Genomic DNA, 12,180 nt, shown 5'->3' with positions numbered 1-12,180 from the left:
ATACACGGATAGAAATCTCCTTATACCTTTTGGCAAATTTCTATTGCTGATTATTCATAAAATGTATAAGTCAACTAATAATCAGACGCCTTGTAAAAAGGTAATGAAGATTATCTATCAAATGAAATGTATAAGCGGTCACACATACCTTATATGCATTCTTATAGGACCTATGTGGTTTGTCTTATGGAATGTATGAGGCTGATGTTTTGGCAAAAATGAATACGTGAAACACATGAATAAAATAATTGATTTTCGTTTATGTAAGCCTACGTCAACCTTCTCGGTTGAGGCATCTTCTTGACCGTTACGGAGTTCAGCTCTTACCTGGAAGGCCATCATTACCGATTTGGCCAGTATTCCGCACAACCGACACCCGTTGGTGCAAGCAATTAGAATGGCTTCGAACAGTAACACCGGATATGTCTGGGTTCCCAGCCACTGCGGTGTCAGTTGAAACGAGACTACGGACAAGCTGGCAGCGAATGCTAGATCGAAAACCCCAGCGGAACCGGAAGTACCTGCAGCAATTTTTAAAATCTGGATCAAAACGATCATTCGGCACCTCGGAATGCACCCTTAATTCTATACTCGATGTTCGGTACTTTTTTAGCAGACTACACCCAACCGGGGGATGTAAGATTCGCTTACAATTATGTGGGATTCATCATCAGAGGATGTTAGTGGAGACCGCATGAACCGAGGATGCGATATACCTAGCTGCGGTCCAATGCAAGAAAATTGGAGACCGAAAACAGTATTAGCAATAATCAATACGAAAATAACCATTTTTAAATTGGCTCACCACTTTAGTAGCCTATTGGTCCCAAGCAAACGATTAACGTACCCTATTCTAGTCGAAATTCTAGTACTACGCAATGTTTGTTTTGATTCGCTATGAAAGTTTGACAGATAAAATGAGGGGTTATTGGTTTTTCCTATGTTTCGAGGGGTGAATCGATTAGCTTGGGACCGAAGAGAGTACCAGAGCTGAGCCAAAAAGTTGAGCACGTTATTTCGGGACCTTCTAGTCTTAGAGTTACCTCTATGGTATTAGTGAGGTAAATTAGTTATGTCTAAAAAAATAGAAATCAGATTGCCGGGACTGGGGACTCGAACCACGAACGCAACGTCTGATAATCGCAACGATTATCAGACCTGTGCTTTCTCCACTGCTCTCTCCATGCTTCTGATTTGGATAGCCCAAAAGCAAACATGAAGCGCTCATTTTCTCGCATACTCCACTTCGTATGCTTTTTCTGCTGGAGAGATTCGAGGCAAGTGTGTGCGTCGTTCTACAATGTTCTACAATGTGCGTCGTTCTACAAGCTTACTGGTATAGTCGAAAGCGTAGATAGAACACTAAATAAAAAAGACAAAAAACCATTACATCGCCTGCATGGTCAATTTCTAACATTCGTTGCGATGTTCATGAACAGAGGATGATAGGAAACGGAACTAACATTCATTGTAATAGATTTTTGGTTTGCGTGTATACTTAGCAAAGCTATTAAATTGCTACACATTCGGCTATGTTTCCATTTGAATTTCGAAAACAGTAACGTTATTGCTTTTTTTTTCCTTTGGTTTGTTTTTTCCGTCGATCTTGTTTTCCGTGCTGAGCACCAATGCTACCGACGTGCCAAGAAGGCAGCTCCCACACCTGGACCATACCTATCGACCCATCAACTCATGAACCGGGGACCAACGGCTTTACTTCCCATCCGAAGGAAATGTGTAACGTTATTGCTGAAGGTCAGTATTTTCTAAAATAATTTAATGTGTTCTGCTATTTTCTTTTATGATATGTTCTGTAAATTTAAATTCTCTCCTGTGATCAATTATTTCCGTAATATCACTGACAGACTTGTCAGTAATCATGTTACCTTTACTGAATGGTCATCATTTTAACACAGACAAACAGACATAACACATTGTAACACATTGGTACCAACAATCAATACGAAACTAACGATTTTAAATTGGCTCACTACTAGACTAGCCGATTGGTCCCAAGCAAACGATTAACGTACCTCATTCTAGTCGAAATTCTACTACTACACAATGTTTGTTTTGATTCGCTATGAAAGTTTGACAGATAAAATGAGGGGTTAGTGGATTTTCGAGGGGTGAATCGGTGATTTAACTGAGTTTTAGCTCTATGGTTTTAGTCATTCACCGTAAAGCTGTTATTTTACGGAAATTCAGTACTTAATTTTATCGTATTCAGTAGTTTGTCGCAAAAATTACTGAACATCAGTAGTTTTATTAAGAATAGCTAAATTTTTGGTATTTACTGTGATTTACAGATCGAAAACTGTAGAAAAAAATTACAAGGAAACCGTGATTAAGTGCGTACACACTATGATTTTTTTACAGTATACTGTAATTTTTTACCGAATATGGAACAGCTGAACATTCGGTAATCGATTCGGTATTTTTTTTTATTTACAATTCGTTCGGTTAATTTCTCTACACTCTTGAGCTGTCAAAAATTACTGGCCTGGACTGTGAATAATACTGAATGATTGGTAAAGCTTACAATAACGTTCAGTAATGTTTTTACCGAAATATCTGCAAATTATTTTCCTTTGTGGTTATATAAGTTACAATTTAACCAGCAATAATTACCGAACGTTTTGTTCCATTGATATGTCTTATTGTGTTTTCATCAAATTAAATGATTACAACAGAGCAAACGTTTTATTTAACACCAAAAAATCGATTATTTTTAAATATTTGCGGCGCCAAGAAAAGGGTTCTCCAGGTCCAGGTCCAGCAAGAAATCCAAACAAGGTTATCGAGGGCAACGTGCGCACACATGACATTGGCTTTTTACAGCTGAGGGAAACATTAGGTCACCTTAAGTCCAAGATGACTGGAAGCGATGGCCTAGGATTGAATTGAAAGTAAAATAATGATCCACTCCGTACATTCAGCGGACTAAAGCAAAATATTAAAGTAAGTACTTTTCACACAGGAGAACCAAAGAACACTCAACCTCGAAATAGCGGCAAAGCATGTTTTTGACAGTATGACATTTACAAATCTATTCCGTGACTTTTACAAGAATCTGGTACTTTACTATCGTTTGTTTTTGTAAAAGACTATTTTTACAGTACGTTCGCCACAGTATTGTAGAATTGCAGTAATTTACAGTTTAGATCAGTAATTTTTATTTACAGTTTTCGGTAATTTTCGGAAAGTACGGAAATTCATTATTATTTATTGCTGAAAGTTGGTACAGCAATATATTTTACAAAGCTTTCGGTAAAAATTATATTTTACAGAACGAATTCAGCAAAAAAAGTACCGAATGGAATTTAAGAAATTTGGTGTGTATGAGACTAGTACGAGGGGCTGTCAACTTGGGTATTTTCGACTTGAAAATGTGTATTTTGTATTTTTTCGTATATATGTATTTTAAGTTTTGCGTATTTTTGTATTAAAGTGTATTCAATTCATTATGAAATGTATTTTTCGTGTACGAAATATTTTCGAGGTATTTTTGATTAAATACTCAAGGGTATTTTAGTTTTAATCTGTACACATTTACGTATTTTTTGTGTATTTTCTGAAGTGTGTATTTACAATTCAGCTGATTTATGAAGTTCAACGCCCCTCGGACTAGTATGGAAATGTTCTATCGGAGGGTCTAGAACAATTTTTTTCTTCGTATTTTTCAATGTAAATCACGTCCAAAAATTAGCTCTCTCGACCATTGAAGCCCAAAAAAAGAAAGGAAAAATGAGAGGGTCATAGAATATTTTGAAATTAGTCTCAAACGAATGAAGGACACCTAACATTTCATTTAGTGGGTGTTTCACCGATACTGATTTTTTTATAACAATGTTTTCCTATCAGAGACACCGTGAGCCCCGCATAGAACATAAATTTCACTGCTTATCTGCCTTAGCCCATTTTCAGCATTCAGTAAACACAAAACATAAAAATTGAGGTATCTCACTATGCTGCACTGCACCCATACACAGATTTCCTTTGTACCTCAAGGCACTCAATTTTGCTCTTTCAGCCGTGCCCCCAGCATTCTTCAGAATAACAGTCTATCGCGCGACGCCTGTTTGCATGAAGCTCGGTGTTTACAAACAATCCGGTGCAATTCTAGACTGCTTGTGTTTGATTAAAAGTGGTTCTGAAGTGTGAAAAGTTCGCGTAAAATCTGTTTCTATTGAAATTTCGTCGATTCGACATCTCCGGAATGCTTTTGGTGCTAGACTTCATGGACCCATTAGAAGCAATTAACCTTAGCCTAATCCGTCACTGTCGAAACTTTGCTTCTGTGTATATGTTATTCAGCGCGCATTGAATGAGTGCCTGTCTAAATTCATTCATTCAGCACCATACAAATAAAAATCAGAATACATGAAGGCAAAAAAGAGAAGCTCTTCTGGTGTTATTACACATTAGTGCAGTAGAGTAGCAGTCGATGCTCGAATCGGCAGTGTATATGTCACAAGTCGTATGAATTTGTGCTAGTGAGACAGAGAAGCAGGGCGAAAAAAATCTGCAAGATTTTCGAAAATAGTAAATTTTAATGTCTACACGACTTCGTATTGCGTCGTATTAACGCAAGTCATTGGTATATTTTGTGAAGAATTTGGCTGAACAAGATGGATCCATCTTCGATAATCGTATTGGATTCCTCGGATGAGGAGGTAAGTGATGAAAATGCGATTGGGGGGAAAAAATTCTAGGCTTGCTTGATCGCGCTTAAAACACACACTCGGCTGGCGCTGGTGCTGCTGCTGCTACTGCTGCTGAAAACGCCAGTGTCAATTTGGTCGGTGTGCGAAGCAAAGTGAGAGAAATGGAAATGTCAGACTCGGAGCAAGAATCGGTGCGGCTACAGCTAATATTAATGGTTGTTTTCGTTTTGGTTTTTTATTCGATAACTCCGAAAGATTGACGACCTTTTGAAGAGATTTACAAACTTTGAGTGCAAGCTGATAACCGAGTCTTTTGATGACCCAGAAGGGTCAAATTTGTTATGTAAGGGAGATCATGCTGGACAAAATTTCATTAAGGGTAGGGAAAGGTGTTTTATTCAGCATTCTCGGGCCGATGTAGTCACAGAGTAATAAATAGCTGGTGCTTATGGTGCACCGTCCGAAGAGAATAGGTACCTCTTTGTTTTCCGGAACTGTGGGAATGTTTATTATGGAGTAGAGTGGTTCATCCCGGAGTTTAGATTAAGCGGTTGAATGTTAGTACATACCTACCTAGATTTTTTCGCCTTATCTGAGCAATTACTAGCAATGTGAGAATATCGTTAAATTAGTAGCATCTACCAAAGCGCAAGTGAATCTGCCAAATATTGCTGCAAGGCGAATAAGTTGACCCAGTTCTTCATGGTGGATTGCGTTTAGTGGTTCGATTCAATTATACAAATTGAGAGAATTTGTTATCTAAAGCAAACATTTTACCTTTCACAGCCTTTTAAAGTGCAAAGTTGGCATCGTGTTCCGCATACCTTACACCTCAAGTATTGATCACACAAACTTTTTTCAATTGCTTTGAGCATTTATTAAAATTTGAAGAGGTTTTAACAGTCGCAGTTGATTGTACAAGTGGCGGCTGCAAAACTACTAACGCTAGTAACAGATAGTGTTCTCAACAACGGTTGCGCACATGTAAAAAGCATCTGCGCAAATATAGAGTTAGTGATTATCTTGTGACAACCAGATTTTAATGTTTAGGTACATATTTTTTTTTTATTTGTATGCGACAGTCAATAATTCTTCCAGTGACAATGTCAACAATAATTCTGTCAACATCGCGTGAAAATTTTCAATGGCAATGCCCATTCTCAGCACTGAAAGCACCAAAATCAACGTGAGGTAGACGCCAGAAAGAATCGATCAATGTAGATAGGACCTATTAAAAAGATTTGGATATGACAGTCACAGCATAATGGTGCAAGCACCATATTCTGAACGCTCGAGAAGATCTCAACGTAAAATCTCAACGGATCTGAATGGAAACAATTTTGTTATTTATTATTTCTTCTCGTTGTCTTGTAGACTGAACATCTAAGTACCTACTGATGTATAAAATAAATCTGCATGCATAACTAATCCAATTTTATTAAGAAAAAAAAAACATTTAAGAAAGCGACCATGCGTTTCCATGCGAATGCTCGATGTTCAATCCCGCTCGGGAAAGCCTTTAGCGATACATTTTTTAAGAGAGATTTGTATGAAATACTTCACAGTAGCCCTCAATTGACTAAGAGCATATTCTTTCCATACGAAATTTATTCATTTTAGAAAAAAGAACTGCAGTTACTCATAGCTAATGAATAACTGCTGTTTTTTCCCCAAATATGAGTAAATTTCGTATAGAAAGAAAATACTCTGAGTCAATTGAATTCATTCGCTGAGTTGTTGTAGTTGGCCGTGCAGGTTTGTTGGTACTACTCCTAAAATGAGTAAAGTTTTCGTCAATTTTCCTCGTTTTCGGGCAGATTTTTGAGGTTTTCCACAGGAAACCACGAGGCAATTTTACTCATAGCTGCGTACCTGCACTTTTGGCCATTATGAGTGAACTAAACTCAACTTTGGGTCGTTCTCATTTGCCGTATAGTAGGCAAACAAGAGAACATGGGGTGGTTTGAGCGTTTGAGTGTGATGCGAGAATGGTGAATCAGACTTTCTTCTTTCAATAATTTCACATAGCACGCGTATCATTTAAAAAGGGTCTATAATTTTTGGTAAACAAAACTTGCTTAGGCCTATATTGCCGCTATTCGCATAACAGTCCCATGTAGATAGGAAATCAATAGGAAGTATACGCGCGAACGGAAGTACACCCACGCAAACCAACAACATCATCGGGTAGGGGAAAATCTCCTTCGGTTCATGCGTATAGGCCCTAGCAGTTTTGTTTACAACAGTTGATAGACCCTTTTCAAATGTTACGTGAAATTAACCTTAATTACAAATCATTTTCATTCATCTTCAAGATGGATGTTTAAGGTATACTTTGGTACAATAAGACGTCTGAAAAGGCGCATAGAACATTAGAACATATTTTCAAAAAAGAGGCTTACAAAATCGCGTCATTACTGTAGTGATAAAAATAGGGAAAGTATTGTCAATAATATTTGTAGTATTGATAAATTTCCAATAACGTTTACTAAAGGCAATAGGATGTTTACCCTCCCTACTAACGACATTTCTCCACTCCCTGGACACTTATGGGGGGTCGTTCACACCTGTGGGGACGTGGTCAGGACAATTCTCGACCATTGGAAGGTGAATCGCTTCCACAAGATGCAGTGAGGCCTATTCTGTGTCGCGAGTGGGGTGAGGCGACTCGCAGTCATTAGAATACCGTGTGACCAACTATGAGCATAAGCTTTTTTTTTCTCTGTTCGGGACCACTGCGACCAGTGCATATGAGAAATGATATTCGGTTTTGATGCAGTTGTCATTCTTGCCTTCATCGCAAGGAATCGAATCTAATTGAAAGGTTCTGCTATTTATACCCTTCGAAGAATGAGAGCACCCTCCATAGCGCGCCCCTTTGTTAGTCAAAATTGGATTTTAAATGATTAAGCTATGTTCCCATAGTTTGAAGTAGTCAGGACTAGGAATCGGTGGTAGATCTTACATCCCGTAACGTACCACGAAAAGGTGATCTACCCACGTTACGGGGCAGCATGAGCCTTATCTGTACAATAAAACTCATGCTCATCCATGGTCACACCTGTATAATAGTCGTTGTATAGTTTTTGTGTAGTGCTCATAATTATTATACAAATAATGCTCATGCTCATAGTTTGTCATACAAGTGTATCCGGGGCAGCAAGGTGACTACAGTCATCTCATGTGAGGTTACTTTTCGTGCTAAACAAATCACCTCAGTCATTATGGCGCAGATAAGCCTCAGTGATTAATCCTCAATTGCTGCCTATGAGATAACAGATGGACACCTTCATCACTCTTACGATAATCTAGGACTTGTACATACCACTTAAAATTTGTGCAACTTGGTTAATGCAAATAAACAAATAGAAACTAACAAGAAAGCTTTGAAGATTTCTAGACTAACATTTGAAAAGGGCGTAATTCCAAAATGACCATATCGAGAAAATCGCTTCTGAATTTTGATGACCTAAAAATTAATCCTATTTCACGACTTTCCATTTTCTGGATGATTTTATAAGCTTGACATATAGTTAATAGTGTAATCTATCATCATGCATCACTAAAAACTCAAAAAAAGTTTTCTTTGTCGTGAAATCGAGAAGAAAACATCATACGCCCTGATAATTTCATACATGTTGTTACCCCCCGGATCATCCACCCTTTGAACTGCCAACACTGGTGATACGCCGTGGAAGTACACCCTCGGGATATTTTGTTTGTTGTTCCGCCTTGGTTCTTCGTTCGCAAATTTTGTGAGAGTGGAATTACGCCCGGAGATTTTTTGGTCTTCTTTTTGTTCGTTGTTTACACGTGAACTATCAATCGGATGCATTTCAAATGAATCGGGCGTGACTAGATACTACATACTCAATACGTTTGGCATATTAAAACGATATAATTCGTAGTTCTGGTGCAAGGCGTAACAACCCGATGCATCATAGAGTTGAAAGTTTGAAATACGCCATGTAAGAAGAAACGTTTTTGATGATTTGAAGTGATATTTTCTTCTACATTTTCGTGTTTATCGAGTAGTTTGTGAACTATTCTCTCTATATGTGGCAAAATATGGTTTGTTTACATTTTGGCTCTTACGCCCCTTTCAAATGTTAGTCTAGATTTACAGTTTTGCACCTATATAAATAGACCTCTAAATCCGGCTATTTTGACAAAAGACTAGATGATGCAGGTTTCAAAATGTTGCACTGTAAAGAATAAGAGAGAAGTTTCAAAACGCTTATATTGTTCGAATGAAGTACCTTCAATTGGTTTGAGCGTTACTGTGGGGGATAAAAAGTCAAAATCTATCTATTCACCAATATTTTTTTTAAATTTAAATATTTAAGGTAATACATCCGCATTGTCGCTAAAACACTTCCGCCATATGTTGAGTACACTGTGATGGGCAGTACGCTCAACAGATGGCGGTAGTGTGTAAACGTCAAACGCAAAGGAATTTACTATGCGCGCCACAGGTGGTGGTACTACCAACTAAAACATTTAAATTGCCGTTAAATGCGTGTTCGATGAACAACTTGCGAGTGCTATGTCTGTTTATCTGTGATACAACTATTGAGTCGCCTTTGAGTTCTTATCCCGCGTAGAAAAAAATAATAAAAGCTTTTTATGTGATAACTAGATGCATTTTAAAATGGCTGAAATTTCAAGATGGCTTCAAAAAGACTTTCTTTTGATGGCCTATAACAGGCTTGCCCAACCTTTCTAAACTTGCTTTTTTGAATGGCTAGCGATAAACATGTTTAAAGCTTCAGTTTGTCAATTTCGCATTCATTCTGGGCTAAAATTCATAATGATGAACAAAATTGAATGATATCATTGCTGAGATTCAGAGACCACGTCCCGGAGCGCTGACCTATAAAGTATATTATGTGCGGGTCAATTTAATATATATATTTTTTTAAATTACTTTATTCTAGTCTGGAGAGCCCAAGCGGCGTAAAATAGCCCCACAAGTCCCGATTGGCCTGAATGGTGGCACACATCCAGTAAATAAGCCTCCCGAATCGAACAAAATAAGACGCATCAAGCCGACCACGATTGCCATCAACCTGTGCAAGGAAGCGGAAAACAATAATCGGACACCGGTCAACGAAAACTTTGCCATGATCAGTTTCTCGGATGAATGGGAAAAGGATCATCTGAAGTATCAGCAAATAATTAAAGATCATGAACAGCAGAGGCAACAAATGCAGGCTAAGAAGAAATTGCCGCTTTCGTCGCTGGCGGAAGAGGAAATCAACGATCGGAAGACAGCAACCCCGGGAAGCAGCATTACCGCCGATTCACACTCCACTAGCCGATCGTCCGAGAAGAAGGAGAAGCGTACTCATGTGGAGAAGAACCCTATTGGGAAAGAATTTGCCGATCTGCTGGACGCTTGTAGGAAAGCAGATTCATCGAAGGAAATGGAACTGCTCATTCAAAAGAAGCTGATCAGGTATTACGAGTGCGTTCATCCTGATTATATAAACTCCAAAAGCTTCCGGAAGACGCTAGCAGCCGTTACCCAGGATGTGATAACGCGTCCTGAGCTGGTCTATTTGAAGCTGTCCAGCATTGTGGAAGAATTGAACATTCGCAGAAAATCTCGGAACTCTGTGATAACGAATGAGAATGTTACCAGCACCGGAAGTGAGAAAAAAGACAATCAGATTAGAAGATTGAACCGCGCTCTATACATATTGAAGAAGCGTATTGCCAAGTTGGCAGAGGCGGAGGTGGATTTTGACGAGGACATCAATTCTGCGTACATGATGGAAGAACGCTACAAAAAGCGAGCGTTCGAAATCTACGAGAAGATCTGTGATATTACTGGAGAAAGCAAACACGCACATCGAATCACACGAAAGCCGATCAAATTTGACGGAACACACTATCCGGAGTTTAACCGGACGATTCAGACATTTGTCAATAGGACAAACACATTTCCCGATTTCTTCGACGTGTTGAAATGTTTGCAGCACTGTAATACGCAGTACGGCTACGGAATGCGAAGGGATGAGATGACAAAGATAGCGCAGGATGCTTTCATCAGGATCGGAAAGCTGTTGCAAAAACGGCGGAAGACCGATCTGTACGAAATGGTATCCTACTACAGTGGAACGGATAAGGATCCGGCAATAGTTGACAAGAAACTTAACGAGAAGTTGGAGGAAAACAAGAAACATTACGGGAAAATCGGAGACATTATCGACAAGTAAGTGATGCAGTTTGAAGATCTGCTAAGACGAATTAAAATCGTTACTATTTTTCAGATTCGCTCGAGTGCAAGACAACGACACGGACGACGAGGTGGAAACCAGCCACAATTCAAAGCCATCCAGTAGTAAAACAGCGACAGTTGTTAGTAATGATACCACAGCTGGTACCTCCAAAGAAAGCAGCGATCAAGCGACAAGTAGCAAACCATCATCATCTGAAGAACCTGCAGTCGATAGATCTAGTGCTAGTCTCACGATTGACAGCGAAAAAGAACAAGAAGATGCCAGCAGTTCGAGTAACAACAGACCTAACGCTGGTGACAGCATAAACGAAGGCGACAAGGGCTCTAAAATTGCTGTCCCAGAAGACTTGGACGATGACATTGAAGACGATGACGATGATGAAGATGACGAAGAAGACGAGATGTTGATCAAGGAAAATGTGAAGCCGGACACATTTGACGATATCGATATATCGGACGATGAAGAACTGATCGTACCGTCTTAGCACATGACACTGGCTACCAGTTGCTAGAAGAGGAAGAAATGTAAATAGGCATCCAGAATCTGGAAAATCAAGTCGCTTTACAGTGTAAGATATTTTATAAACGTTGCAGTTAATTTCTCACTATTTAGTAATACTGGTCGTAGTTTTAATATATTTTGATTTCACCCGGGCTGCTTTTGCCTCGAACACAAAATTTATCATAATCGTGTTAGGTATTTGTTCTTGTACAATAATTTCGATCTCCAAACAGTAATAGTTTCCAGCTTTCAGAAACATCAATGGTAATTCAATGTCGTCGTTATTTTTATGTTAGTTTTAAGGACCGTCTTGATCTATCAATGCGTTTTAAGAAACCGTAATGAGCCAGGCTAAATAATCACTAGATTGATGTAAATCACATACATAAGTCACTGTACATAGCGAAGTCAATAAACTACTAATATTTTGCATAAAACATCTGTGGGGTGTTTTCTTAGAGTTGTGCACCTGTAGTGTGTTAATGTACCGTAATTAGGGTAATATCGAAGACATCATATATCATGTTGTCTTCGGTAATATCGAAGACATATCATATCAGGTGAAACATGCAAGAAGGGTATAACTCGAATGGTAAACAATCACCCATATTCTTGTTTTCGTTGGAATTTTTTTTTTGTATGGGAAATACGGTTCGAACGAAAACAAGAATATGGGTGAATGACTTTGAACGTCGATTTCTCTTGCATGACCACACACCAACGGAATCTGATTACACTAGCTCATAGAACAAACATTAAATGAAATT

The 12,180-nt window shown here is 38.6% G+C and overlaps 1 protein-coding gene across 2 annotated transcripts; it reads left to right on the top strand.

Annotated features, from left to right (window-relative positions):
• Positions 1 to 4,081: 4,081 nt before the first annotated feature.
• On the top strand, positions 4,082 to 11,845 carry LOC135714809 (daxx-like protein). 2 transcript variants are annotated; one of them, XM_065238182.1, is made up of 3 exons: positions 4,082 to 4,676; positions 9,605 to 10,884; positions 10,943 to 11,845. In XM_065238182.1, exons 1-3 carry the CDS (start codon positions 4,632 to 4,634, stop codon positions 11,394 to 11,396), a joined length of 1,779 nt encoding a protein of 592 aa, XP_065094254.1. In that variant the 5' UTR covers positions 4,082 to 4,631; the 3' UTR covers positions 11,397 to 11,845. The 2 variants fall into 2 exon arrangements, with proteins under 2 accessions (XP_065094254.1, XP_065094262.1); XM_065238190.1 differs by lacking the exon at positions 4,082 to 4,676 and adding an exon at positions 4,821 to 4,858.
• The last annotated feature ends 335 nt before the right edge of the window (positions 11,846 to 12,180 follow it).

Source organism: Ochlerotatus camptorhynchus, unplaced genomic scaffold (genome assembly GCF_037179485.1).
Source record: "Ochlerotatus camptorhynchus isolate MF236.1 unplaced genomic scaffold, CSIRO-AGI_Acam_v1.1 ptg000045l, whole genome shotgun sequence".
Lineage (NCBI taxonomy): Eukaryota > Metazoa > Arthropoda > Insecta > Diptera > Culicidae > Ochlerotatus > Ochlerotatus camptorhynchus.
The sequence above is the reverse complement of the archived record's forward strand: the minus strand, read 5'-3'. Positions and strand labels throughout refer to the sequence as shown.

Bases quoted from the DNA above. Each gene is read 5' to 3' on its own strand.
- LOC135714809 (XM_065238182.1), top strand. From the start codon at position 4,632: ATGGATCCATCTTCGATAATCGTATTGGATTCCTCGGATGAGGAG. The intron at 4,677-9,604 runs GTAAGTGATGAA...ACTTTATTCTAG, and splicing joins TGGATTCCTCGGATGAGGAG to TCTGGAGAGCCCAAGCGGCG. The intron at 10,885-10,942 runs GTAAGTGATGCA...ACTATTTTTCAG, and splicing joins ATCGGAGACATTATCGACAA to ATTCGCTCGAGTGCAAGACA.